This window comes from Chiloscyllium plagiosum, unplaced genomic scaffold (assembly GCF_037043375.1).
Source record: "Chiloscyllium plagiosum isolate Xiang-an unplaced genomic scaffold, Cpla_swu_hap1 HiC_scaffold_11, whole genome shotgun sequence".
Taxonomy (NCBI): domain Eukaryota; kingdom Metazoa; phylum Chordata; class Chondrichthyes; order Orectolobiformes; family Hemiscylliidae; genus Chiloscyllium; species Chiloscyllium plagiosum.
This window is the reverse complement of record NW_028270149.1, coordinates 27,616,078-27,642,666: the sequence shown is the minus strand read 5'-3', so window position 1 is coordinate 27,642,666 and position 26,589 is coordinate 27,616,078. Positions and strand designations below refer to the sequence as shown.

The window sequence follows — 26,589 nt, the reverse complement described above, 5'->3', positions numbered from 1 at the left end:
CCAGATTAATAGCCCCAATCAGGGAACTCATTGTATGATGTCCACCAGGCTGACCTCAATACAAACACTACAAAAACCTCTATTGGGCCATATGCCCTCTCGTTGGACACCCCAGTACAGACCTAACTGTGAAGGAGGGACAGAGAGTCGGGTACTGTTACCCCCTCCATGGCTTCCTGTCTGGACTTGATGGCTAAGCCCAGATGCAGGCCCATTAGGAGGCCCTTTGTTCTGTCTCCACTCCCACACCCCGCAGAACACATGCCTGTAAATTAGGAGTGTGGGCTTGAAGCACAACCAGAAATTTTAAAAAGAAACCCTAAAATGTGGCTGCAAACAAAAACATCTGACATAAATATGCAATAGCATTTCCACCAGGCCACAAAAATCAGCATCTGACCTTTAGTAGATCACACCCAGTGATCTACTAAACCTTATCTTGGATGGAGCAGCACACTCCACCCCGAATCCCTAATGGAAAGATGAAGAACCTTCTTATAGAGTGCCCTCTACTGGTTTCTACCAACCAGTACCTTAAACAACACCAACAGCAGTCATAAAATATACATAAAGATTCATTAACTGCAGCACCAGATACATCACAATCATACTGACTGGCCACACACACACACACACACACACACACGCCACTAAGCCCATACTTGTTAGTGTTGAGGCAGCTACCAAAAGGCAGCCATAGAGCACTGTCTCCAGAAACAATACAGCTTGACACAGAACTGTGTCATTAGATACTGGAATAGCAATGATTAACACACAAGCAGAGGTTTATCACAGTCAGTGGCAGGGTGGCCTTACAATCTGCTTTTCAGGCATATTGCAAAACTGACCCATGGGAAAATGGGGAATTTGAGACACTGCATTGACAGTCACCTTATGAGGATCAATTTCATCAAACAGAAATCAGGTGCTGGACTTGAGTTGATTGTCCACATCTTATCATTTTAATTAATCTTTCCCCATTACTTCTCTCTCCCTTTCAGCGCTGGCAAACAATGTCGATTTTTTTTCAAATATCTTTACAGCTTTTCCGAGGCCTGCACAAATTTTAGCTTCCCCATTCCAACACTTCGATTTAATCCAACCTGTTAAAATTCACCCACACTATTATTAATGCTCAAACTTGCATGCATAACAAAACAGGGATACTAAACTGGTCACAGGAAGTAGCACATAAACACATGAAAGCATAAAAAACAAGAATTACAGAAGGTCATTTGGCCCTTCAAGTCCACTGTTTCATTCAATAAGATCATGGTTGATCTGCCAGTTTAGTTGCATCTACCCATACCATCCGCATATTCTACAATTTGCTTAGTATTCAAAATGTTTATCAATGTCTCATTTTATGTTAAGGAATGTTGTGCTCTGCGATAGCCAATGCCAAATTTTCATTGTCTTCAAGTGAAGACACTCTTCTTTATCTCACTCTAAAGTGCTCAGCCCCTTTATTGTGCGACTGTCAGTTCTAGTCTTACCAACCAAGGAGACACCCTCTCAGCATCTATCATATCAAGTCCCTCAAGAAATCTACATCTTTCAATTAGATTACCTCTTATTTTATTCAATCTCCCTTTCCAGGAAATTCATCTTAGGAATCAGAGCAATGAATCTTTCTTGCACATTTTCCAAGGTATATATTAGAATCCCTGCTGTGTGGAAACAGGCCCTTCGGCCCAACAAATCCACACCGTAACGCCAAAGTGTACATTCCCCTACATTTACCCCTGACTAATGCACCTAACCTACATATCCCTGAACACTATGGGCAATTTAGCATGGCCAATTCACCTAACCTGCACATCTTTGGACTGTGGGAGGAAACCAGAGCACCTGGAGGAAACCCATACAGACACTGGGAGAATGTGCAAACTCCACACAGACACTCGCCTGAGCATGGAATCAAACCCGGTTCCCTGGTGCTATGAGGCAGAAGTGCTAACCACTGAACCACCATGTCGCCCCTTCCATGGGTAAGGTGGCCAAAACTATATCCAGTATTCCAGATGTGCCCTTGCCAAGGCCATAAACAACTGTAGTAAGATCACTTAACTGGGATAAGGTTCCAGTTAAGGTTCCAATCCTTTTGGAACCCAATCCTTTTGGAAGAAAATTTGTTTTCCTAATTCCTGGCTATATCCAAATGTTAACTTTCATGATCAAGGGCACCCAGATCATTCTGAGTGCCAACATTTTCCAGACTCTTGCCATTTAAAAAATACTCTGCTGTCATACTTTACATACTAAAGGGATAATTTCATTTTTCTCCTCATTATATACAAGAAAGTAGGCAGCAGTGTATATTCACCTAACCCATCTAAGTGATCTTGCACTCTTTGTACCCTATTCACACTGATTTGCTGATTTAACTTAACATTTTCAGCAATTTTGGGGACACATTAGGTTTTAACTAAGAGGAGGAAACCAAAGAACTGTGGATGCTGGAAATCATAAGCAAAAACAGAAATTGATGGAAGAGTTCAGCAGATCCTGCAGCTTCTGGGCAGAGAAATTAGAGTTAATATTTCAGGTCCCGTTCTAAGGAAGGGTCACTGAACCCAAAACTTTAACTCTGATTTCTCTCCACAGATGCTGCCAGACCTGCTGAGCTTTTCCAGCAATTTCTGTTTTTGATTCCTCCTTTAGTCATTGACACTGATTCTGAAAAACAGGCTCATGCATTGCTCCTTGCTGCATTTTCATTAGTTATAGTCTGACAACCCAAAAATGAGCTCCTAGAGCTCATTGTTTAACACTGCTGCATGTCAAGCAGTGATAGAGGAGAGAGAAGACGGCAGTGGAGTATGGGTATTGAGTGAGATTCAGCCAGGAATAGAATGGTGATTGGTTTGTGTAAAATTGTGACCAGTTGTCTACGCCAAAGGCAATAAAGGCAATCAGCCTGACAGCACCAGTCTGACTTGTTTCTGGACAGATAGTGTGCATAAACGATACAAAGGCAGAAGGTGTCCAAACTGGATAAAGTAGTCAGTCTCTGACTCTATGCAGCCGAGTGGAGACAGTTATTTTCCCTCAGCAATGACTGTAAGCTGTTGTGTTTAACCATGAAGAAACTTTATGACTTGCATTCCAATCCCCCTGTGCAACCTGCGAAGTAGTAAAAGAATCCAGAGAGAACAGAAGGCCTTGGGAAGCAAAAGCCAAAAAGGGGGAAATCTCAGAAATATAAAATCCTGATGGGACTGGACAGGCCAGATGCAGGAAGAATGTTCTTGATGTTGGCTAAGTCAAGACGTGGGTTCGCAGTCTAAGAATAAAGGGGTAAGCCATTCAGGATTGAAGGAGGAAGAAATTCTTCACTCAGAGTTGTGAATCTGTGGAATTCTCTCCCACAGAAAGCTGTTGGGGCCAGTTCAAGAGGGAGGTGGACATGGGCCTTGCTGTTAAAGGGATCAAGGGTATGGAGAGAAAGTGGGAGTACTGAAATTGAATGATCAGCCACGATCATATTGAATGATGGTGCAGGCTTGAAGGGCCAAATGGCCTACTCCTGCATCTATTTTCTATGCTTCTCAGTTGCTATGGAAGAACTCAACAAATACTGTTGACTGGTGCTATTGAACTGTGCTTTCACTGTATTTTTTCTTTCACCCCATAACATCAGTGTTGTGTTTAACTGTCTGTTTGTATGAACAAATATTTTAAAAGGGAATTAGAGTTACAAGGTGATAGTTTATAGACTATAGTTTTGCTTGCCTATGACTGGAATCTACTTATTTGCAATAAACAGTAGCCCCTGTTAAATACAGGAAGCTGGTTAGCTGTTTTTATTAACACAGGTCCATCAGAAAATAAAATAAGGAGGACTTTGAGTACTTTGATTGAATTCATTAACTTTTGTGGTGACCCCAGGAGTAGTTGCATTCGAGAATCCAAGCCTTTTCCCAAGTGGGTTTGTAGCAAATGATCATTTTATCAAGGTATAGCAGCTATCCACCATCATTAATATAACAGATTGAATTTAGATTTTCACTAAATATGACAATACAAAAAAAAACAAAGTATGTCCTGACTTTTCAGCACACTCAACCTTTACCTCCCACAAATCCAATGATCCACAATGTGATTGACTGTGCATCAACCATTTAAAATTTCCTGTGACCACATTCAATTAACTCACAGAAGAAATCAAGCAAAACTCCAAAAATATTCTTAGACCCTCACATCTTGGACTGTTCAACCCCGGTTTACTGCCTCTCTCTGACAACTGTCCCCCACACACTCCATAACAATGATTATATATCAACATACAACAATCATGATTCCCCACCTCCCTAACTTGCACTTCTGATTGCAATGTGAAATCAGTTGCTGGTGTTCAATGTTCTACAAAACAGAACTAGAGGGGATGAAAAGGAAAACTGCATCAGCCTGTTCTATTAAAAACTTGGTTTAAATTAGACACCACATACAATTAATGGATAAAGGAAATCCCTGAAGCTATAAAAAAAGTGGGATATATTTAAAGTTTGAACATAATAATTCTCACTGTAACTACTCCCATGAGTAATACAAATTCTTTTCAGAAGATTGTATATCAGTGCAGCTTTACAAATACCCAAGTCATGCTTATGTTAAAAGAAATAAAAGTCAAATAAATAAACATCAACCTGGAATGTGTGGGAGACATTTTAAAATTAAAGTGAATCTTGCTATCTGGAGCTTCTTCTGAAGCTCATAGATGCAGTACCCTGAACCACACACATCAGGAAGATAGTGCAAAATATACCCAGCATTGCTGGAGTAATACTTGAAGCGTGAACCATTCTTCTCGTGGCCATATGAGAGGAACAAGAAAAAGATCTAAGGGCAGAAGTAAGCCATTCTGTCCATTGAGTCTATTGCACCATTCAATGAGTTAATATTCAACCTGCTCTGTTTTTTTTTAAAATCCAGTAGCCCCAGCAGGGGTTCACCTGACCCATACAGTCAAACCTGATTGTGTCATAGAGTCATAGTCATAGAGATGTACAGCACAGAACAGACCCTTCACACATGCCAACACAAGGTTGGCAGTGATACCCTTGTTGCCACCAGCCTGCCAACTCAGAAATGAAGATTGTCTACTTGGCCGACAGCCTCTGACACTCATGAAACCATATCGCAGCATGAATCACTGCCTCTAGGAAATGAAAGGGGGATAGCTTGGGCAGAGAACGGAATCTAATCAGAAATAATGACAAACTATGGCCATTGACATTTTAGCAGGAGGTTGCAAAACAATTATTAAACGTAACTTCATTTCTATCATAACATGCAGCCAGTTACAAACTACAAATTGCTAATTCTTCCAAAATGTATGATATTCTGGTGTTAAACCATGATGTTAATATTTTTAAGTTGATTTTCTAGCCAGAGTGCAGAGTTATGTCTTTGCCATCCAGTCTTACACACGTTGAATATACAGTAACAGAGAATTTTCACACAAGATCATAGAATTCCTACAGTGTGGTCCTTCAACACAACAAGTCCACACTGACCCTCCGAAGGGTAACCCACCCAGACACATTCCCCCTAGCCTATATTTATTCCTGACTAATGCATTTAACCTATACATCCCTGTACACTATGGGCAATTTAGCATGGCTAATTCACCTAACCTACACATCTTTGGACTGTGGGAGGAAACCAGAGTACCTGGAGGAAACCCCCACAGATATGGTGAGAATGTGCAAACACCATACAAATAGTCACCAGGGCTGACATCGAACCTGAGTCCCTGGCGCTGCGAGGCAGCAGTGCTAACCACTGAGCCACTGTGCCATGCTTAGTGACAGCACAATTGAATACCTCTACATAACTGTCAAATATTACATAAATAAATTATATACATAGGTAATATGTAGATGATAACATGTTCACACAAATATAAAAACTGAGAAGTAACAAGACAACAGAGTTTCAAAATCTCGTTCCAACTGCCCTATAAACAGAACAAAAACAAGCTTGCAATATGAAAGCAAGCATCTCAGAAAGCAGGTTACCAAAGTTTAAAGAGAATTCACCTCAACAATGACTCTTTAAAATGTTAAAGGATTATGACTGGCTTTAAGCTTTTTACATTTCTTGGTATTCCCAATAAACTCAATGCTTTCACTTGGCAAGGGAAAGATTTACTGAATACAACAGCACAAGGGAAGGTGCATTAATAAACTGCTAGAATAATGATCACCATGATATCCAATTTTAATTAATTGCTGTCAAATCCATTTCCTCACACTATTAGTCTCAGTACTTCCTGATTAGGTCATCAACATTTCCAAAAAATACTCCTTCCCCCACCCAAAAAAAAAAGCATGCTGCATTAAGAAAAACAAGTTGATGTTAAAATGAACTGCAATTAAATTTAATTTGAAACTGGTTTAAAAAGAAACAGCAAAAAAAAGGTGTTGATTACAATTCTGTATTGAAATTATCCTTGCAACTATCAGTGCAGGGTTTGGTAATCTGTACAAACATCAAGCATTGCCTCCCACACAAATGTTCTTTTGAGTTTAATCACAAAGCTGATTAAACATAATGCAATCTTTTAATATCCGCTATTCAACTGCTCATAATCCATCGTTATATGAAGACTTTTTCTTTAGACTGCACCACCGAATAGGGAAAGATCACTGAGTGGGACTAATTTGCAAGTACTTTTGAAGAGCCAGTACAGGTTCATTGAGCTGAATGGCCTCTTTCTTTATACATTTTCCACGAGGGAGCCTTGGCTTAGTATTAGTGCATTCACTTCAAAGCTCAAAAACACAGGATATAAGTTTAGTTCAGTCAGTCAGACGTTTGGAGACTATGAATTCTTGGTGACATCCTGCAGGGTGCTCATGACTGGTGGGTGTTGAGCCCTTACACATTCCATTGTATGTGTTATATACTAAAACACAAAAATGGGAGCAGGAGTAGGCCACTCAGCCCTTCAAAACTGCTCCATCATTCCACATGTCTATACCGATTATCCAAGTCAATACGCTGTTCTCACTTCCTCTCACTACACTTTTACCCCTTTAGCACCAAGAACTATATCTAACTCCTGAAACAAAAACAGAAACTGCTGGCAGTATCTATGGAGAGGAAGCAAAGTTAACGTTTCAAGTGCAGTGACCTTACTAAAATGTTAACTCTTTCATTGCACAAAAGCTGCCAGACCTGCTGAATTTCTGCAGCAATTTCTGCTTTTGTTTCAGATCTACAACATTCGCAGTTCTTTGAATTTTTTTCAAGGAGTTAGATCAAAACCAATGTTTTGACCTCAACTACTTTCTGTGGCGGAGTATTCCACAGGGCACAGGAGTTGACAATCAAGAAAATTGTTCCTCTCTAATGGCCAGCACAGAAATGAATGCAACCACATTGCAGCCTGTCAGATTGTTAATTATACATAGAAATCTTTTTTGATTCCCTCCTAATGAAAAGTATGGAGATAGGAAAAAATACATAGCTTTAAGATGCTGGCCCATTTCCTGGCACCACACAAACGGAACTCATGAGAAAATCCCATAAGTCATCTCCAGCACCACCCAAAATACTTTGGTTCCTTTAAAAAAATATATAGAACTGAAGGTTGGGAACAAAATCATCCCCAGAACTAGCAGCTTTGCCAGGTTCAACTCAACATGAGAAAAATATTCCTTTAGTCAAAGTGAAACTGAGAGAAAGCAAAAAAAATGTAGTAGGAAGGATTCTTCCTGTTGCTACGCCAATTCCTTAGTCACGCATAATTCCTGAAACAAATGTGTAGTAGGCAGCTGACTGTGATGCAACATTTCATTTTTAAAAAGGGCATTTTTGAGTTTCAAGTGTGCTTATGTCAGCAAATACTTCGCTGTTAAGGGAAAATACATGCTGAGGTCTTCTGCATATTGTCTTCTGTTCATAGCAATACGTGCTAATTACAAGATTAATTTCTTCTGACCTCTATTCCCTCATGGGATGCCGGCTTTGCTGATTAGAGATAGGCCATGAACGCTGGTCAATCATCACTTGAACCAATTGGCTTGCCAAGGCCACATGCTGTAAAATAATTGCAGGCTGAGGGGTGACCTAATAGAAGTTTATAAAATCATGACGGGCATGGATAAGATAAATTGACAAAGTCTCTTCCCTGGGGTGGGGAAATCCAGAACTAGAGGGCATAGGTTTAGGGAGAGAGGGGAAAGATATAAAAGGGACTTAAGGGGTAACGTTTTCATGCAGTGGGTGGTGTGTGTATGGCACGAGCTGCTAGAGGAAGTGGTAGATGCTGGTATAATTACCGCATTTAAAAGGCATCTGGATGGGTATATGAATAGGAAGGGTTTAAAGGGATATGGGCCCCAAGTGCTGGCAAATGGGACTAGATTAGGTAAGATATCTGGTCAACATGGACAAGCTGGACCGAAGGGTCTATTTCCATGCTGACCCTATTTGTGAATACAGAGGAACCTCAATTATCCGAATACCAATTATCGGAAAATTGGATTATCTGAAGGAGATCTCGAGGTCCCGACAGAAACATTACATCGAAGATGTGTTTCCAACAGTGATCGCGTCTTTTGTTTACAGTGATTAAAAGTGCTGCCGAGAACAGTCCTGGATTGATGGAAGCACAGGCACCATCTCTAAATGACTGACCTCCCATCCTCTCTCTCCCCACACTTTCCCTGGAGTTCTACACAGGTGTGTACCCTAAACCCACCTTCCTCAGATAATCGCTCCAACATTGTCCTGTACAGGGCAAAGGTGGAACATGTGGATAGGATTTGGGGCAGAGGTGGGGGGGGGAGTGATGTCGGACAAGATTGGGGGGCGAGGGGTGGGGGGGAGTGATGTCGGACAGGATTGGGGGGGTGGGCGGGCGGGGCGGTGTCGGACAGGATTGGGGGGGGTGGGCGGGCGGGGCGGTGTCGGACAGGATTGGGGGGGGTGGGCGGGCGGGGCGGTGTCGGACAGGATTGGGGGGGTGGGCGGGCGGGGCGGTGTCGGACAGGATTGGGGGGGCGGGCGGGCGGGACGGTGTCGGACAGGATTGGGGGGGGTGGGCGGGCGGGACGGTGTCGGACAGGATTGGGGGGGTGGGTGGGCGGGGCGGGGCGGTGTCGGACAGGATTGGGGGGGTGGGCGGGGCGGGGCGGTGTCGGACAGGATTGGGGGGGTGGGTGGGCGGGGCGGTGTCGGACAGGATTGGGGGGGTGGGTGGGCGGGGCGGTGTCGGACAGGATTGGGGGGGTGGGTGGGCGGGGCGGTGTCGGACAGGATTGGGGGGGTGGGTGGGCGGGGCGGTGTCGGACAGGATTGGGGGGGTGGGTGGGCGGGGCGGTGTCGGACAGGATTGGGGGGGTGGGTGGGCGGGGCGGTGTCGGACAGGATTGGGGGGGTGGGTGGGCGGGGCGGTGTCGGACAGGATTGGGGGGGTGGGTGGGCGGGGCGGTGTCGGACAGGATTGGGGGGGTGGGTGGGCGGGGCGGTGTCGGACAGGATTGGGGGGGTGGGTGGGCGGGGCGGTGTCGGACAGGATTGGGGGGGTGGGTGGGCGGGGCGGTGTCGGACAGGATTGGGGGGGTGGGTGGGCGGGGCGGTGTCGGACAGGATTGGGGGGGTGGGTGGGCGGGGCGGTGTCGGACAGGATTGGGGGGGTGGGTGGGCGGGGCGGTGTCGGACAGGATTGGGGGGGTGGGTGGGCGGGGCGGTGTCGGACAGGATTGGGGCGCGGGCGGGGCGGTGTTGCAGGTTTTGGGGGCAGTGGGGGCGATGTTGGACAGGATTGGGGGGGGCGGGTGGGGGGGCGGTGTTGGAGGGTTTTGGGGTCGGGGGGGTGGTGTTGGACAGCGTTGGGGGAGCAGGGTGAGGTGGACAGGATTGGGGGTGGACGGGGCGTGTTCGATGGGGTTGCGGGGCATGGGGCGGGCAGTGTTGGAGGGTTTGGGGGGTGGGCGGGGGCTCGCACGTGCTGTGATGCTGCCTGATCTCCTCAACAGGGAGCAGACTTTACAGAAAACTTCGATCCCCAGAGGAAAAGCATTGAATCGATTTACCAAATAATCAATTATCCAAACGAAATAATGCCCACTCATCTCGTTCGAATAATCGGGTCTCCTCTGTATAGATTCTAAAGTTACGGTGAAATTTTTCTTGATTTTAATTCTGCGGACAGGTCTACAAAGGGTCAGAAAGTCATTTTTCCAACAGGAACCTCAAAATGGTCTTTACAGGAAAGAAAGCTTGCAACATAAGCTAAACTATCGTGGGTGTTTATGACACACTGAGAAACAAATGGCTCGGGCCAACAATGAGGTTTCAGTTAAGAAGTTAAAGATTCATATCAGCAAAACAGTAGTTAAGTCTGTAGCAGTCACTAACCTAACAGAGCTCGCAAAACAAAAAGTTGAATTTTTTAGAAGTAGATGGAGTTTTGTTCTAAGTTCAGTTAAGAGAAGTCAATGAATTAGCTGATGAATATTGCGTGCAATTCTGGTCTCCTTCCTAGCAGAAAGATGTTGTGAAACTTGAAAGGGTTCAGAAAAGATTACAAGGATGTTGCCAGGGTTGGAGGATTTGAGCTACAGGGAGAGGCTGAACAGGCTGGGGCTGTTTTCCCTGGAGCGTCGGAGGCTGAGGGATGACCTCATATAGGTTTACAAAATTATGAGGGGCATAGATAGGGTAAATAGACAAAGTCTTTTCCCTGGGGTCGGGGAATCTAGAACTAGAGGGCATAGGTTTAGGGTGAGTGGGGAAAGATATAAAAGAAACAAAAGGGGCAACGTTTTCCACTCAGAGGGTGGTACGGGTATGGAATGAGCTGCCAGAGGAAGTGGTGGAGGCTGGTACAATTACAATATTTAAGAGGCATTTGAATGGGTATATGAACAGGAAGGGTTTGGAGGGATATGGGTCGGGTTGGGATATCTCATCGGCATGGATGGGTTGGACCGAAGGGGCTGTTTCCATGCTGTACATCTCTATGATTCTATTGGAAATACTTGCAACCTTGTCAGTTAAGTACAAAATTAATAAGTTAAGATAGAACTGATACTTCTTTAAGAATGAGTGACTGTAAAGGATATTGCTAGGAAAAAGGGTTGAACCATTCTTTTCAAGAACAGCTTCTTCCCTGTTGTAATTCGACTTCTGAATGACCTCTCAAATTTCAAATTTAATGTTTTTTTTTGGATTAGATTACTTACAGTGTAGGCACAGGCCCTTCAGCCCAACAAGTCCACACCGACCCTCCGAAGAGCAACCCACCCAGACTCGTTCCTCTACATTTACCCCTTCACCTAACACTACGGGCAATCTAGCATGGCCAATTCACCTAACCTGTACATCTTTGGACTGTGGGAAAAACCAGAGCACCCGGAGGAAACCCACACAGATACTGGGAGAATGTGCAAACTTCACATAGACCAAGGCGGGAATTGAACTCAGGTCTCTGGTGCTGTGAGGCAGCAGTGCTAACCACTTTTTGTGCACCTTCTCTGCTGCTGTAACATTGTATTTCTCGCTCTGTTCTATTATCCGTATGCACATTGTATGGTATAATCTGCTGTACTGCACACAGAGCAAAGCTTTTCAATGTACCTTGGTAATAAATCAAAATATTTGTGCTTAAGAGCTAAAATTGTCAAATTTGTACATTTTCACCCCTTTTGGAGTAATAAACTTTTCTGTCTTTTGTTAGAAGAACATTGGCAGCCTCATATGAATATGTCCAGTAACTGACCAATAATAATTAAATAGCAAGAATAAAAACTTATGGTCTATCAAGCCAGATTTCACTTTTCATCAATTGTGATTTTAACACTGAAAAGTAAAAATTGGAACACAATGAATAAAGCATTATGAAGTGCTTTTTGAAAATAACAGATCAAAATTAGAAATACCTGGTCAATGAGTCCTCTCAAACTGGACAACAATTGGAGACTTCCAGTTCACTTGTTTTAGATGTGAGGATGGGGGAACTGGCAATGATTATTGATCATGATTCAGAGACTGCTACCATGAAAGACATGGAAATCAAATCTAGCCACAGAGCATGGCCTCACCACAGTGGCCATTAACAACATGCCAACATTTTAATGTCTTGGCTCACATGTGAAAAATCACCTTTTAGATGAGGCACATTGACTTGTACTTCAGTAACATTAAACCAGAGGACAGCTGCCCCAACATTTGAAACTGATGTCATGCTGAGATTTGCAGAGCTAGGCCTAAGGGTTGGCCCACAGTCAGACATAGACAGCTCTTGCCAAATGTTGCATCACCAAAGTACAGTTTGACAGCATTTATTTTCTTGCATATTCCTTGATAGCTGGAACTTTATTCACAAACCAACTGGCCTGTGTGAAATGTGCCCTGCTTAGTGTTTCCACCATTTTCTCTTTTTATCGCAGATTCCCAACAACTGCAGGACTTTGCTATTGCTTCTACAGTGCCATTATTTAGTGAGAATTTACTGCGCACCATCAAGATCACCTTGTAACCAGTTCTTTTTTCCAAAGTAACAAGGCGCATGACCCTTAATGTTGCTCTCTTTAAAGCAGCAAACTTCACTGCCAGACCTGAGTACTTCCGGCTTTTTCCATTTTTATCTCTGATATCCAACAGCTGCAACATTTTAGTTTCTGTGAACATCAATCCCCTCCTGTGACAGTGTGCACATTTTTAAGAATGGTTTCCTTGACAAGTTATCAAATAATTTGATTTTCACATTACTGGCATTTTTCAACTTTCAGCACAATGTCATTTGGCAAACAAACTGCAAAGTGCAAATGATATAAACTGCCAACCTGGTTTGGGGTTTCAGTTATTCAAATTTATGTTTTAGAGCTTATTTCCTACTAGCTTTGGCAGGTCTATAAAGATAACTTTACAAAGGGGCCACTTAGCAATGAGGTAAAAGTTTTAACAAAAACATTCAAATGTAAAATCGCCTGACATTTGCAGGAATACAACTTTGATAGCTTCAGGGGATAGCTTCAATCGAAACAAAACCCAGCCTGTTAATGTTAATTTCTGCAAGTCACCAGCAGATGGCCCCAGCTGACCATTAGTCAGTCAGATTTATAAATGGGTTAGTGCAGGGTTGTTGCCTACCCAATGGAGATTAAATAGTGTCATGGACATTAGAGTGTCAATCAGCATGAAAATAGACCCTTCAGTCCAACTCATCCACAACAACCAGACATCCCAATCTGATCTAGTTCCATTTTACAGCATTTGGCCAATATCCCTCTCAAGCCTTTCTATTCACATACCCATCCAAATGCCTTTTGAATATTGTAATTGTACCAGCCTCCATCACTTCCTTCCATACATGCACCACTCTCAGCATGAAAATGTTGCCCCTCAGGTCCTTTTCAAATCTTTCCCCCTCACCTTAGCCATGCCCTCTGGTTTTGGACTCCTACACCCTAGGTTAAAGACCTTGGCTATTCACCCTATCCATGCCCCACATGATTTTATAAACCTCTATAACTTCACCCCTCAGCCTCCAATTAGAAACATGGTCAGATGTGTTCTTCCATCAAATTCTCCTACCATCCCCCACTTGAATCACTCTACAGTCCCCTTAAGATGCTAACTCACATTGGGATAGGAACACATTTGGAGTGTTCACTCGCTCCAAATGAAATACTAACAGTGAAACAACTACAATGAGCTAAATGGTATCCTTTGTATCCAGCAAAGGGAGCAATTTTTATTTCTTCTCCAGACAAGACAGTGAAGCCAACATTAACAGATGTGGACTCCAGCCAAATACAAGTTGTCAATTTTTATGGTTAAGAATTGTTCAAACTGTTCAACACACAACTACTCATTATTGTCTTAAAAACCTCAATACAGACAAAAAAAAGGGTGAAAAGCCTTTCCGAGGATGACACATGAATAAGATGGTGTTATTCATAAAATTTCTACAAAATAAAACTGTTTTACTACATGTGAAGTCACAGAAAAGGTATGATGGTTACTAAATACTGTAAACGATAACTGGTTTACTTTCCATTCAAAATCTCTGAAAATGGATCTTTACTGCATTGTACAAGGTGCCCTCGTGAGTCAGGAGTCCCCAGGGAAAGCTACTGCTTCATACAGATTCAGTGATCCATGTGCTCTCACTAGGGCGATAGCGAAGAAGAATGGAAGAGACACAAGCAGAAGCTTAGGATTGCAGGCATTTGATTGGAGACACAAAGCAAGAGAGAGAGAGGAGAGGAGCATTGATAACCTCAAGACTGCCTCTAACATAGCACAGGACAAGAAATGGACTGCCCCCACATCCCTTCCACCACTGTCTCCTCTCCTGCCAGACTTGAATATTTCCAACTTTTTGTAGTTTCACCCATTGAATAGAGTTAATATTAACGTTTGAAATAGCTAAATTTCCAGTCTCTTACTTGGTTGCATCCAGTGAATGTTCCCTGACCACACCACCAGCCTCCTCCATCAACTCCCCATTCTGTTCCAACATTGCATCTCAGCTGTACTCTCATAGAACCACCCATTAACCCACCATATTCCTATTCCTCACAAGCTTCTGTATCATCCGTGGAGGCAATTGAGAAATTTGATGCTGTGACCACTGAAGCTTTAGGTGGTGTGTTTTGCCCTGGTTTCTTTTATAGAGACTGAAGTGTTGAGCAGACTACGAGAAGATAACTGACTTGTGAGGCCTTGGGTGTTGTTTTTATAAAGTTGGAACAATAGAAGCACCCACGAGAAGGGTGTGGTCAAGCAAGAGATTTTAAGGTTTAGCTTTCAGCTGTTAGTTGGGGGTCTTAATCTCCCAAGGTGGAAAACTAGGCTTTAATACAATGTACTGACTAATTCCATTCAAATGGTTTCAAAATAACGTCAATTGAGCAACCCAATATTCCTCCTCTCCTGAAGGTACCAACTGTGCTTGGTCTGCCAATATTTCCCAGTATCTTGTCCAAGTTTCATTCTTTACGACTAAGTCTAGACTATCAACCAATTTGTTAGCTGAAAGAAACATTATAGAGGGACCCAATTCTGTTCTCATCTGACACCTCGATATATTGTGTCAGATTGAGTTACTGGCTAGAGATCAGAATCAGAATTCTTTATTGGTTCTCCCTCCCTTGTACAGGATCAGTAAAACCAAGTTTATTATTATTTCTTGAGGTCAATGAATTCACCATAAGCCAGTGATCAATCCTGTTACGTTTTTGGTTTTAGTGTTTGCTTTTCCACACTAGGCCAAGCATTTACTCTGCCAACAGCTACTGGTTGAGGCAATGTAGTAAAATGTGCAATAAATCAAATATTTAAACTGGCAGAAGAGTTTGTCATTTGAAACATTTAAAAATCCAAAAGGCTTACCCCCTTTCTGCAACAGATAGATTGGTACAATGTATAGTGTGATGTGTTGGATGTAGTAGACCTCCATCTCGAAGGGGAGCTGGGAAGATAACATACAAAATACTTGTGAAATAAACATGTATTCTTTATCTCCCCCATTCACTTATACCCTTTATCAGTTGTTATCAATTGATCAGATTACTAAGAGCTTCGCAAACAATTTGCTTTTGCCATGTCACATATCTGATGGAAGTGGTTCTGGTTAAAAAAAGTGTTTCGTAAGTCTGGCTATTTTCAAACATCCAACAGAGACAAGTCTTCAAGTTTTGATAATTGCAGTGTTAACCCGATGGTATATCAGATACATTAGTCTTATAAAGGGAATCATTCCGTACATGGTGAGCTTTCTGTCATCATGGGCATTGAGGGGAAATGTTTAAGGAAATGCTCATCATTAATGAACCCACAGCAGTAGCACAACGAATGTATGAAAAATTCTAGGGGTTAAGCACCTTAATTTTATTCTGTGATGTTACGTGGTAGAAAATGTAAAATGACAGATAGAATTCAACTTGAACTACGATAAGAAATGAGCTCCAATGTACATCAATATTACAGATTCTTCTAAAGCTTGAAAGGAACCATTGTTACAGAGAGGAATCGGTGTCATACAGTTCCAAGGTAAAACAACGACAGCTTAAAATCCAAATCCTTATACTAAAATTCAACAGGGTTACTGCAGGAATCTAGGTGTGTAACAGAACTACATTGAGATATCAGTCTCTCATTTAATTCACCTTCCTTTCCAGGTCTATTGTCATCTTTCTTTCTGAAGTCCAACTAACATTGAAATTTCCCTCCTGTTGCAGTAATGAAAACAGGATTACTTTAGAATCCATTTTAACTGACAATTACCTTTATTACATGGAAATGGTGATGGTGCAGGTGGGGGGCATCATGACACGGCTCTCATGGTTTAGGCAGTTCTGTTATTCAGGGACTTATCATGAAGCTCCTCTGCTCTGCCAGTTCCTTCGCCTTTTCTTTTCTTCTTCTATTTTCTGCAGTGTTTGTTTTAAAACCCAGAGGGAGTGGAGGAAGTGAGTCCCGGACCAGAGGCTGGCGCAGAGAGGAGAGTCCCAGACCAGAGAGTCCCAGACCAGAGGCCAGCGAGGGGAGGACAGTCTTGGGTTGAGTCCCGGACTGGAGGCTGGCACAGGGGAGGAGAGGCCACATGGACTGGAAATGAGGCCTCAGGTCTTGGAAGGCCGACGTGGTCTGGAGACTTGGCCTGGTGCGGTCCAGAGGCACAGTGCTGGCACGGACTTGGTGAAATGGAGTGTAATTTGAGTAATCTCTAAAAACATTGAATTCTTATGCTGGACTTTATTTATTATTCTTCCATTTCTGTACCTAGGTGTTCTGTACCCAAAATGGCACCATTAGCAACAACATTGCAAACTTTTCACTGCACTCATTCGAATGCAAATGTCAATAAAGCTACTTCTAACTTAATAGAGACTTCCTATTACAGCTGCAAATATTGGGATAGTTCTGTTTCTGAAACAGACATGCATTAAAAAAGGAAGAGAAGCATCAAGAATTTCCCATCCAGGCAACAAGAGAAGTCTATCTAATGCTCAGGATCATGCGCTGACAGGAGAGTTAGTAAATTGCGCGCCACAGCAGTCATTCTGGAGTCTGATTTAAACAGCATCTACCCCCAAAATATGGGCTTCACCTTTCAAAATCAGTCATTGTCTCATTGAGGGGCTGAATGGGCTACTCCTGCTCCAATGTTCCTCAGATTAGAGGTCATGTAAATCAAATTACATCACCTTATTCTACCTGCAACCGCTCTGCAGCTCTCTCTACACTCATAATTACGTAGAAAACAAGAAATATACACACCACCAACTCTGTTATCATTCTAAATTTTATAACAGCATACTTGTGGGGTTGTAGCTTGCGTAAATGTCCATAAAATTGTCCAGAAAAACACATAGCAGTTCAGTGGCATCTGCAGACATTATCTGAAGCAAGAGCTGAGCAAGTAGCTAGAATTGTGATAAATTAAGATCATCACACAGGAAGTATATTGACAGTGTTAACATGTAATGTCCTCTGAACTAAAGCACTGTAGATCAAATCCTGCAGAGTTCCAATTTATTCAAATAGATGCACTCCGCATGTTTGGTGAGTGAAATTTACATTTGATTCTTCAAAATTTACATGTTAGGCTAAAAACCTCATGCAGACACAGAAATAAGCGAAGTAGTTAAAATAATAATCTTTAAAAAGTTTGATAGTTTGTGTGTTTTTGAGGGGGAACCTGATGTTTTTAGATAGGGGTGATGGTTCATCTACAAATATCATAAAAGTTTAAAAATAGTAAAGGTATTTCCAGAGTTTACAGCCTTCTCTGTGGTTTCTATCGCAGTTGCTGTATGCTCTTTCACAGCTCACCACCACACTCTCAAGGGCAATCAGGGACGGGTAATAAATGTTGACCTGCCAGAGATGCCAACATCCCACCAAAGAATTTTAAAACCACTGCTCCTCTAAACTGTATCCATTAACTGTGGCACAGAAATAGCAGTCTCTCTTTAGTCAGAAGGTCAGGAGATGAAAGTTCCGCTCCAGAGACTGGAGCGAATAACCTGGGACAACATTTTAATACCGTACCTGGAAAAAGCCATACGGTCTGAGGTGCTACCTAATCTGGGTATCAAGAAAAGCACACCCATGACAATTGCACTGCCTTTCATGGAGAAGAACTCTACCAGCTCAATACACAGTGCATGGCCAAAGGAAGCCATTGACATGGACAATTCACGTTGTTGCTGCAGTGCTCATGCCCTAACCCTCTCAACTGAGGTCAGGGGTAGCCCATACACCTTCTCAATGGCAACCCAACAGCAATCTAATATGTTCAGCGTGTTAAACACTTTTAGGCGAGACTCTACCAGCTCCCTCCAAATCCGGGAGAAAGTCCCACCTTAAAAGAGCTGTTTGCCGAACAAATGGCCAGCAACACCACTGCCCTCCACAACCCCAGTCTCCCACCCTGTTCCCAGGCCATTCCCAGCAGCACCAACCAGGAACAATGGCCACTGCTGAGACTGGAGTCTGTCTAATCATGACCAGGAACCCAGTTAAGTCCTGGGTCAGGAATCTCAGCGAGGACAGTGGAAGGCAGAGGTCAAGAGATCGGGGGAGAGCTGAAATTGTTCTCGGACAGGGCTGCTGGGGACCTGATCCCACCACAAACATCCCTGGGATACAGACATCTCTGCAGCTAATGCTGCCAGACCTCCAGTTTAATGAGTGCCTCCCCCAACCACTCGGACCAGTTAAAGGCCCTCAGCATGTCCATAGGGGTATGGGCTGTCTGGCACATCTTCGGTCCCTCATGGGATTAGAAAAAGGTGGGGATGCAGCAGGAAGGTTAACCACCGGTCCTTTTGTTAGAAGAAACAATGTGCTCCCAGAGCTAAAAGTTCGGCCCAGTGACACACCAGGTTAGCAAAGGGCCAAAAACCAGCAGCACAGCATAATGGCTCAGTGGTTTGCACAGCTGCCTCACAGCTCCAGGGATATATATGTGTGTGTGCGTGTGCGTGTGCGTGTGCGTGTGTGTATGTATGGGGGGGGGAAAGAGTGTGTGTGGGAGGTATGTGTGTGGGGGTGAGGGCATGGTTTATTCCGGGTGCTCTGGTTTCCTCCCACACTCCAAAGATGTACAGGTTAAGTGTATTGGTCATACTAAATTTCTCACAAGTGTCCAGGGATGTGCAGGCTTGGTGGATTAGCCATGGGAAATGCAAGGTTACAGAGATAGAGTAGCAGGGTGGGTCTGGGTTGAGAAGGCTCAATGGCCTGCTTCCACGCTGTTTGGGTTCTATGATTCTAACTCTTATCCAAAGCTAATGTTATCAATTTCCAGTCGAAAACAACTGTAGTATTTTACTGCAAATTAAATTTGCTTGAAAGATTATGTGGTCATACTTAGAATATCAAAACAATTATTTCACTTGGCAGCACAGGGAGCATTACAAACAAGAACTGCAATACAGTGGATTCTCGCCACTCATGTTCCTGGTTATGGTTTCAGTTAGTATTGAACACTAATCATCTTTAATTTACATGAACATCAAAAGATGATTAGCAATAGAGAGAGATAAAACAAGGAGACCAATGTTGAACACAAACTGGAGGGGGAGGTGTAATAAGGATTAAAGGAGTGATTAGAAATGTGAACTTTAACCTGTTAAACAATAGCATTAGTTATTTTAATTAGTTATTAGCACTACAAATTTAATATCCAAATTAACACAAGTCCAGCATTGCTCAGAGAAATCCTGATTGTATTTTCTATTATATGACTTAAACTAAAGTCTGTGGTTATATGTTACTACAGTGACAATACTTCACAAAGTATTTCATTGGCCAATAAAAAGGTTTTGAATGTCAAGGATGTGAAGGATGCTACAGCAATGCAGGTTTATCCATCTTTTCTTTCACCTAGTTTAGGCAGTTGAGGCCTCAATTTATCCAAAAGACAGCACCACTGAGTGTAGTACTCCCTCAATACCGACCTGACATGTCTGTCAAGATTATATAATCAAGTACTGGTGTCAGAATACTTTATTATTACTAACAAAGTAATAAAAACTCCTGTTATATGAAGAATTTATACTGTATATCACCTATTGTAAGTGGTCAAGGTCAGGTTTTCAACCTAGAGTGTTCAGGCACATTCTCAATGATAAAAACTCCCCCATTTGGTCTCTCTGTTAGATACCAGCACTCATTCAACGACAATGAAACCACAGACCAACAACAACAACACCAACATGATTTTCTGAAAATTAGGAGATTGCAAATAGAAAGGGGAAAACAAGGAAATGCATGTCGCATTCTTGTGGAAAAATCTTTTCTTGTTAAAATGAAGAAAGCATTAGTTATAAAATAATGTTTGGAATTCCTACAATGGTTCAACCTCATAAAAAGAAAACAAAAAGGAAAGAGAGACCTGGCATTCAATCGCAGTTTGTACCAGTGTGTTTGCTCAACTTAACAATGAATCTATAACTGGGCACAACAATCCAGAGGTAGGGATTGCAATATTGGCTACAGTCCTCAATGCTCAATGCTGCCAACTACAGTGCAGACATCAGGCAAGCAAAGGATAAGGTTCAGCTGTAATAGCTGAACAGCTTGTCCACACAAATAGTTCAGACTTAACATTAAGAGCTGCCTCTTGGACTAAGGTACTAGGCGAGTGTCTGGTGCCAGTTAACCACATGCACACAAAAAGGGAGACAGGAGAAAAGTGATACAAATAGAGGAAAAGGGGAAAAACAAGCCTGTAGCAATCCTACGACTGGTAATTCAGACTGTAAACCTTGGCTCTCGTCCACCTTCCGACATTTTAAATAATTTGTGAACTAACACTCTGGTTTTCAAGTACCAGAGAAATAAGCCCCCTGACTGCAGACACACAGCCAAAAACTCCATGCCGAAATAAAACTATATATTTAAACTATTTCTTCACAGGAAACATTGAGTTTTTTTGTGAAGTTTTATTTGCAGCTATTTCCTTCCTTTTCATGGAACATAGTTTTGCGCAAACACGAACAACTGACCTCAAGTTTGAGTGTCATTTTCACTTACAAAAAAAACAGGACAGTAATCATTAGATAGTCCATGCATGAACCATAAGAGACATACTGTCAGATCTTTTTTTCTTGCACTCATCAAGACAAGAAATACCAATGTAAATTTAATCAACAGGGAAGCTAACCATGCTGTACTATGCAGTCGCAATACCAGTGCTGTTCACCATCAACAGGATGTTGACTTCAAGCTGAAGAGATGTCTATCATGCAAATGAATGATAGGTCTCAATGAATACAGTTCACAATAGCACGGATTTTACTTTACTACTCTGCTCAGCAGTTACACATATCTGCTTTAAGATAATACCATTCCCCTCTTGGCTCAGAGCAGTGCAGAAAAATACCTGCACTTCATTACTCAGTATTCCTGCACACATTCCTGTTCATTGTGCTTGTTTCGGCTGGATAAGTTTTTAAAATCTGTTCCCCAGGACACTTAGATTCATCGAGTTGTACAACATGGAAACAGACCCTTCGATCCAACTCGCCCATGCCAACCAGATATCCTAAATAAATTTAGTCCAATTTGCCATATCCCTCTCAATCCTTCCTATTCATATACACATCCAGATGCCTTTTAAAAGAAGTAATTGTCCCAACTTCCACCACTCCCTCTGGCAGATCATTCCATACACGCACCAGCCTCTGCATGGAAAAGTCCCCATTAGGTCCCCTTTGAATCTTACCGCTCTCACCTTAACCCTAAGCCCTCTAGTTTTGGACTCCCCTGCCCCTATCCATCCTTCCGTCCCCCCCCACCCCATCCATTCCTGCCCCCCCACCCACCCCACCGAGGATTTTATAAACCTCTGTAAGGTCACCTTCAGCCTCCGACACTCCAGGAAAAACAGCCCCCGCCTATTCAGCCTCTCCCTATAGCTCAAATCCTCCAACACTGGCAACATCCCTAGAAATCTTTTCTGAACGCTTTCAAGTTTAACAACATCCTTCCTATAGGAGGGAGACCAGAATTGCATGCAATACTCCAAAAGTGGCCTAATCAATGTCATGGGCCAGAACATGACCTCTCAGTTCCTATACTCAATGCACTCCCCAACAGACAAGTATACCAAATGCCTTCTTCATCATCCTATCTACATCATTGCAAGGAACAATGAACCTGCACTCCAAGGTCTCATTGTTCAGCAACACTCCCCAGGACTTTACCATTAAGTGTATAAGTCCTACCCTGATTTGACTTTCCAAAATGCAGCACCTCTCAAACCTCCATCTCCAAGGCAACAGAAGAGCTGTCAGAATATCCTCAACTTTTCATTTCCAGCACTACAGATGGGTTGGATGAAGATCCACATCCTTCAGCCTCCAGATAAGCAATCTTGTATATCAGGCAAGAAATATTAAAAGATAATCTTCTTGCATATTTTCATGTCTTGGTTTGGAGTTTATATTAACTTTACACTCATAATCTGTACTTGTTTGACCTTCTGTGAACATGAGTTTCCAATAGTGAAGCTTTACTTAACATGGTGATTTTCAGGAATATACATCCATGTTAATCAAGGACCATCTTTGTATGAATTTCAGCACCAGCCTATGCAATACCATGTATGCAGACTGTACATCCTTTGGCTGATGGATCATATCCAACATATTTCTTTGACTGCTTACAAAGGACTGGTACTAGACATGCACAACTAACCAGGCAATGCTTGCACAACTTAACAGTGTAGATGTAACTCTGAGATTGGATAGTATTTGCTAAATAATTCTGAGTGTGCTAAGAACTATAATTATAACTAATGTAAAGTCATCAGTGTGACACTTGCAGCTTTATCAATCTAGGCCCTGCTCTTTGCAGATAAAATGAACATGCACATACACAGCAACCGTTTCAGCTTAACAAGGTTGCAAGCTGTTCTCTGGCTCATTCCTCAGGGCAAGGCCTTGACCAGTCAGAATCAACCTGTCATCTGGACAAAGCATAGCAGTTAACTGTCAGTCATCATCTAATTGGCACATGCTCCACAATGATGCCTCTACCAGTCAGGATCCATTTGCTAACCAACCAATCAGCACACTCCTCGTACAGTACAAAATGTTTTCCTTTACGTTGGTATTCTTGTGAATGTTCTGATGGAAGATGAAATGCCTCAACAAAATGTATGTTTTCCCCCCTGAGCAATACATATGAATATTGGATCAACAGGGGATAATGCTTTACACAAAACTATATTAAATATTATACTGGTGGGAAGGAGGATAGTTATTAAATAGAAATTTTGTCTTTGCTTTCTGATCACGCTGGTTATATGAGTAATAGAGCTGCCAAAAGTTTAGAAAATTGGGTTGAAATTCAATACATCTGATCAATGTCAATGTTGTTCCAATTCTCCAATCAACCATATTTTAAAGCATACAGGAGGCACTCACCCTGGGAAACTGATAGATGTATTGGATTTTTCAACACACAGTCTAGTTGTAAACATGGTTTTGGTGACCAAGTTGTACAAACTGGACTTCCTGGGTACTTGTGCACCAGCCTGCAAGTGAAAATGAGCTTTGAAGGACAGATAGAGAGAATCAATTTTAGTCAGCCATTCATGGGACCTTCTTTCTTGACCTGAATCCCATTTCCAGAAACTTTTGACAATTGTCATAGTGCCACTAGCTTCAATCCCAAGGCATCCCACAGAACAGTAGCCTGAGAGATTCCAGCATGGCTGACACGTGCTCTGAAAATAAGCATCATCATGGAGAAAGGGAGAAGCTCACTATTGTAAGGGAACCAGGAAGAGCAGTTCAGGCAAGAAGGGACAGAGCGGAAGTTAAATTTATTCCGTATTTCCACCATTATAATTCACTAGTATGCCTCTTGTGTGAATTATGCCGAGACTTTTCCATTCCCACTGCTTGTAGATTTCTTGTATTGTATGCCACTTTCAATACAATCAATTCAGATATTAAAGTCTTCTCAGAAACACTGCCGAGGACAGCCTCTGAACAAGGTCATTCCTCTAATTTCCAAACATTGTTTGGAGTGCCTGTTTCTGGAAGATGAAAAGTCGCAACAGACTGTGCACCATGTGATCTCTTCGCCCTATTTCGAGGCCACCTCCAGGCACCAACTCAACTGTACAAAGTTCACTGCTGCACGTCAGTAAGATCTCTATGAAACCAAAGTAGAACACAAGAGAGGACTGGAGAGTTCAAGCTACTCTGTGGATAACATATTCTTGCACGTTAGCTGGAAGGTGGATAAATGAGAGGCAATTGTCCAGGATCATTAGAATAAACCTTTAGCATGCCCACTCCAACGATATTCCTACCAAGAGAAACTCCCTCCATATATTTAATATGGCAATGGTGTCCCAAAAGATACTGAACATGCAAGAAATGGCTGCTTCCATGTAAGCTACATTTTTTCTTGAAACAGTCCAGAAATCCTGCTCAGAACTGATGCCAAGAAAGCATGCATTTGGAAGATCAAAGGAAACCCAGGAATGTAATAATCAAGTTTGAACATCCTCTCATTTATTCCCAAATCAAGGCTTAAACATAAAGAAAAATCTGCCCAGAGCCTAGTTTTCAGAGATAAAGCAATCTTGTGGGGGCTTCTTTGAGGTGTGCAATGTTGGCAGTAGATCTGAAGAGGAGAGAATAGTAACAAGAAAACAATATCAGCTAAGAGTGTCTCCTCCTCCTGCTCTAGCATTAATACCTGTGGCATTCCCAACAATTTGTGTTTTGCCCCTCAATCATTCTCAATTCCTCAAAATCTTTGCCACATCCTCAAAAAACTCAGTTAAATTTGTGAGACAAGATCTCCCCTACACAAAACCATGCTGACTATCCCAAATTAATCACTTCTTTTCCAAATGCAAGTAAATCCTAATCCTCAGAATCTTCTCCAGTAATTTCCCTGCCATTGATGAAAGGATCCCTGGCTTAAAATTTCCTGGATTATCCCCGTTGTCCATCTTATACAAAGGAACGTTGGCTATTCTTCAGTTTTCTGGGATCTTGCCTGTGGCTAAAGAGGAAACAAAGATCCCTGTCATAGCTCCTCCCTTGCCTCCTTCAAATTTCTGCAATAGATCCCATCAGGCCCTCGGGACTTACCTACTTTAATGTTTTCAAGATACCCAAAAACTACAGTCATTTAAATACTATGAACGTTCTATTGTCTCATTCCATGGCAATCATTCAGTTATTTCCCTCAAAGTAACAGTCAAGCCAGCAGTCTAACTAGAGGAAGGGATGAATGACATCAAATTAGACAATAGACAATAGGTGCAGGAGTAGGCCATTCTGCCCTTCGAGCTTGCACCACCATTCAGATTCTGTTCTGATGCAGAATCAAAATGCATCCATTTAGAGATGTACAGCTTGGAAACAGACCCTTCGGTCCGACTCGTCCATGCTGACCAAATATCCCAAACCAATCTAGTCCCACCTGCCAGCACCTGGCCCATATCCCTCCAAACCCTTCCTCGTCATATACCCATCCAGATACCTTTTAAATGTTGCAATTGTACTAGCCTCCACCACTTCCTCTGGCAGCTCATTCCATACACGTACCACCCTCTGTGTGAAAAAGTTGCCCTTTAGGTGTCTTTAATATCTTTCCCCTCTCACCCTAAACCTATGCCCTCTAGTTCTGGACTCCCCCACCCTAGAGAAAAGACTTTGTCTATTTATCCTATCCATGCCCCTCATGATTTTTTAAGCCTCTATAAGGTCACCCCTCAGCCTCCAACGCTCCAAGGAAAACAGCCCTAGCCTATTCAACCTCTCCCTTTATAGCTCAAATCCTCCAACCCTGGCAACATCCACATTTTCAACAGGATATATTATCACAACTAGTCCATTCTGCAGCCAATCAGAAATTGCTGGGGAAACTCAGCAGGTCTGGCAGCATCTGTGGAGAGAAAGTAGAGTTGCCATTGATTCCAGGGACCCTTCACTGGAACTATTCAGAACTTTGTTTCAGAATTCCAGTATCTGCAGTTTTTAAGTCTTTTCTGCACTTTCAGCTTGTTTGCCAAACAGTGGTTCTGAGCAAAAAACTAATATGATATATCTCATATTATCCCACCACAGAGACTAAACTTAGCATAATCGACTAACTGCCCCTGAAGATGTTCTCTCCCATACGAACCAACATTAGGCAACTGTGAGAAAATAATTTATACAGCAACACACAGGTCACAATGACCTGAACATGGATACCAGCGTCAAGTGGCTAACTCCAATAAGATGAGAACTGAACAAAGTCACATTTAGATTAGATTACTTACACTGTGGAAACAGACCCTTCGGCCCAACAAGTCCACACTGACCCTCCAAAGAGCAACCCACCCAGACCCATTACCTTCCATTTTCCCCTTCACCTAACACTACGGGCAATTTAGCATGGGCAATTTAGCATGGCCAATTCACCTAACCTGCACATTTTTGGATTGAGAGAGGAAACCGGAGCACCCGGAGAAAATCCACGCAAGCACAGGGAGAATGTGCAAACTCCACACAGACCCGGGTCTCTGGCGCTGTGAGGCAGTAGTGCTAACCACTGTGCCACCTTGCTTTATAAATATATTATCCAACAAACATT

General features: G+C 42.6%; 1 protein-coding gene across 1 annotated transcript in view; it reads right to left on the bottom strand.

The window, feature by feature from the left end:
- The window catches only part of tmem164 (transmembrane protein 164), a 124,280-nt gene that overhangs the window by 34,595 nt on the left and 63,096 nt on the right, over positions 1-26,589 (bottom strand). Inside the window, exon 4 of the mRNA XM_087991928.1 lies at positions 15,358-15,436. Coding sequence (XP_087848054.1) covers positions 15,358-15,436 — 79 coding nt within the window. The remainder of the gene's footprint in view (positions 1-15,357; positions 15,437-26,589) is intronic.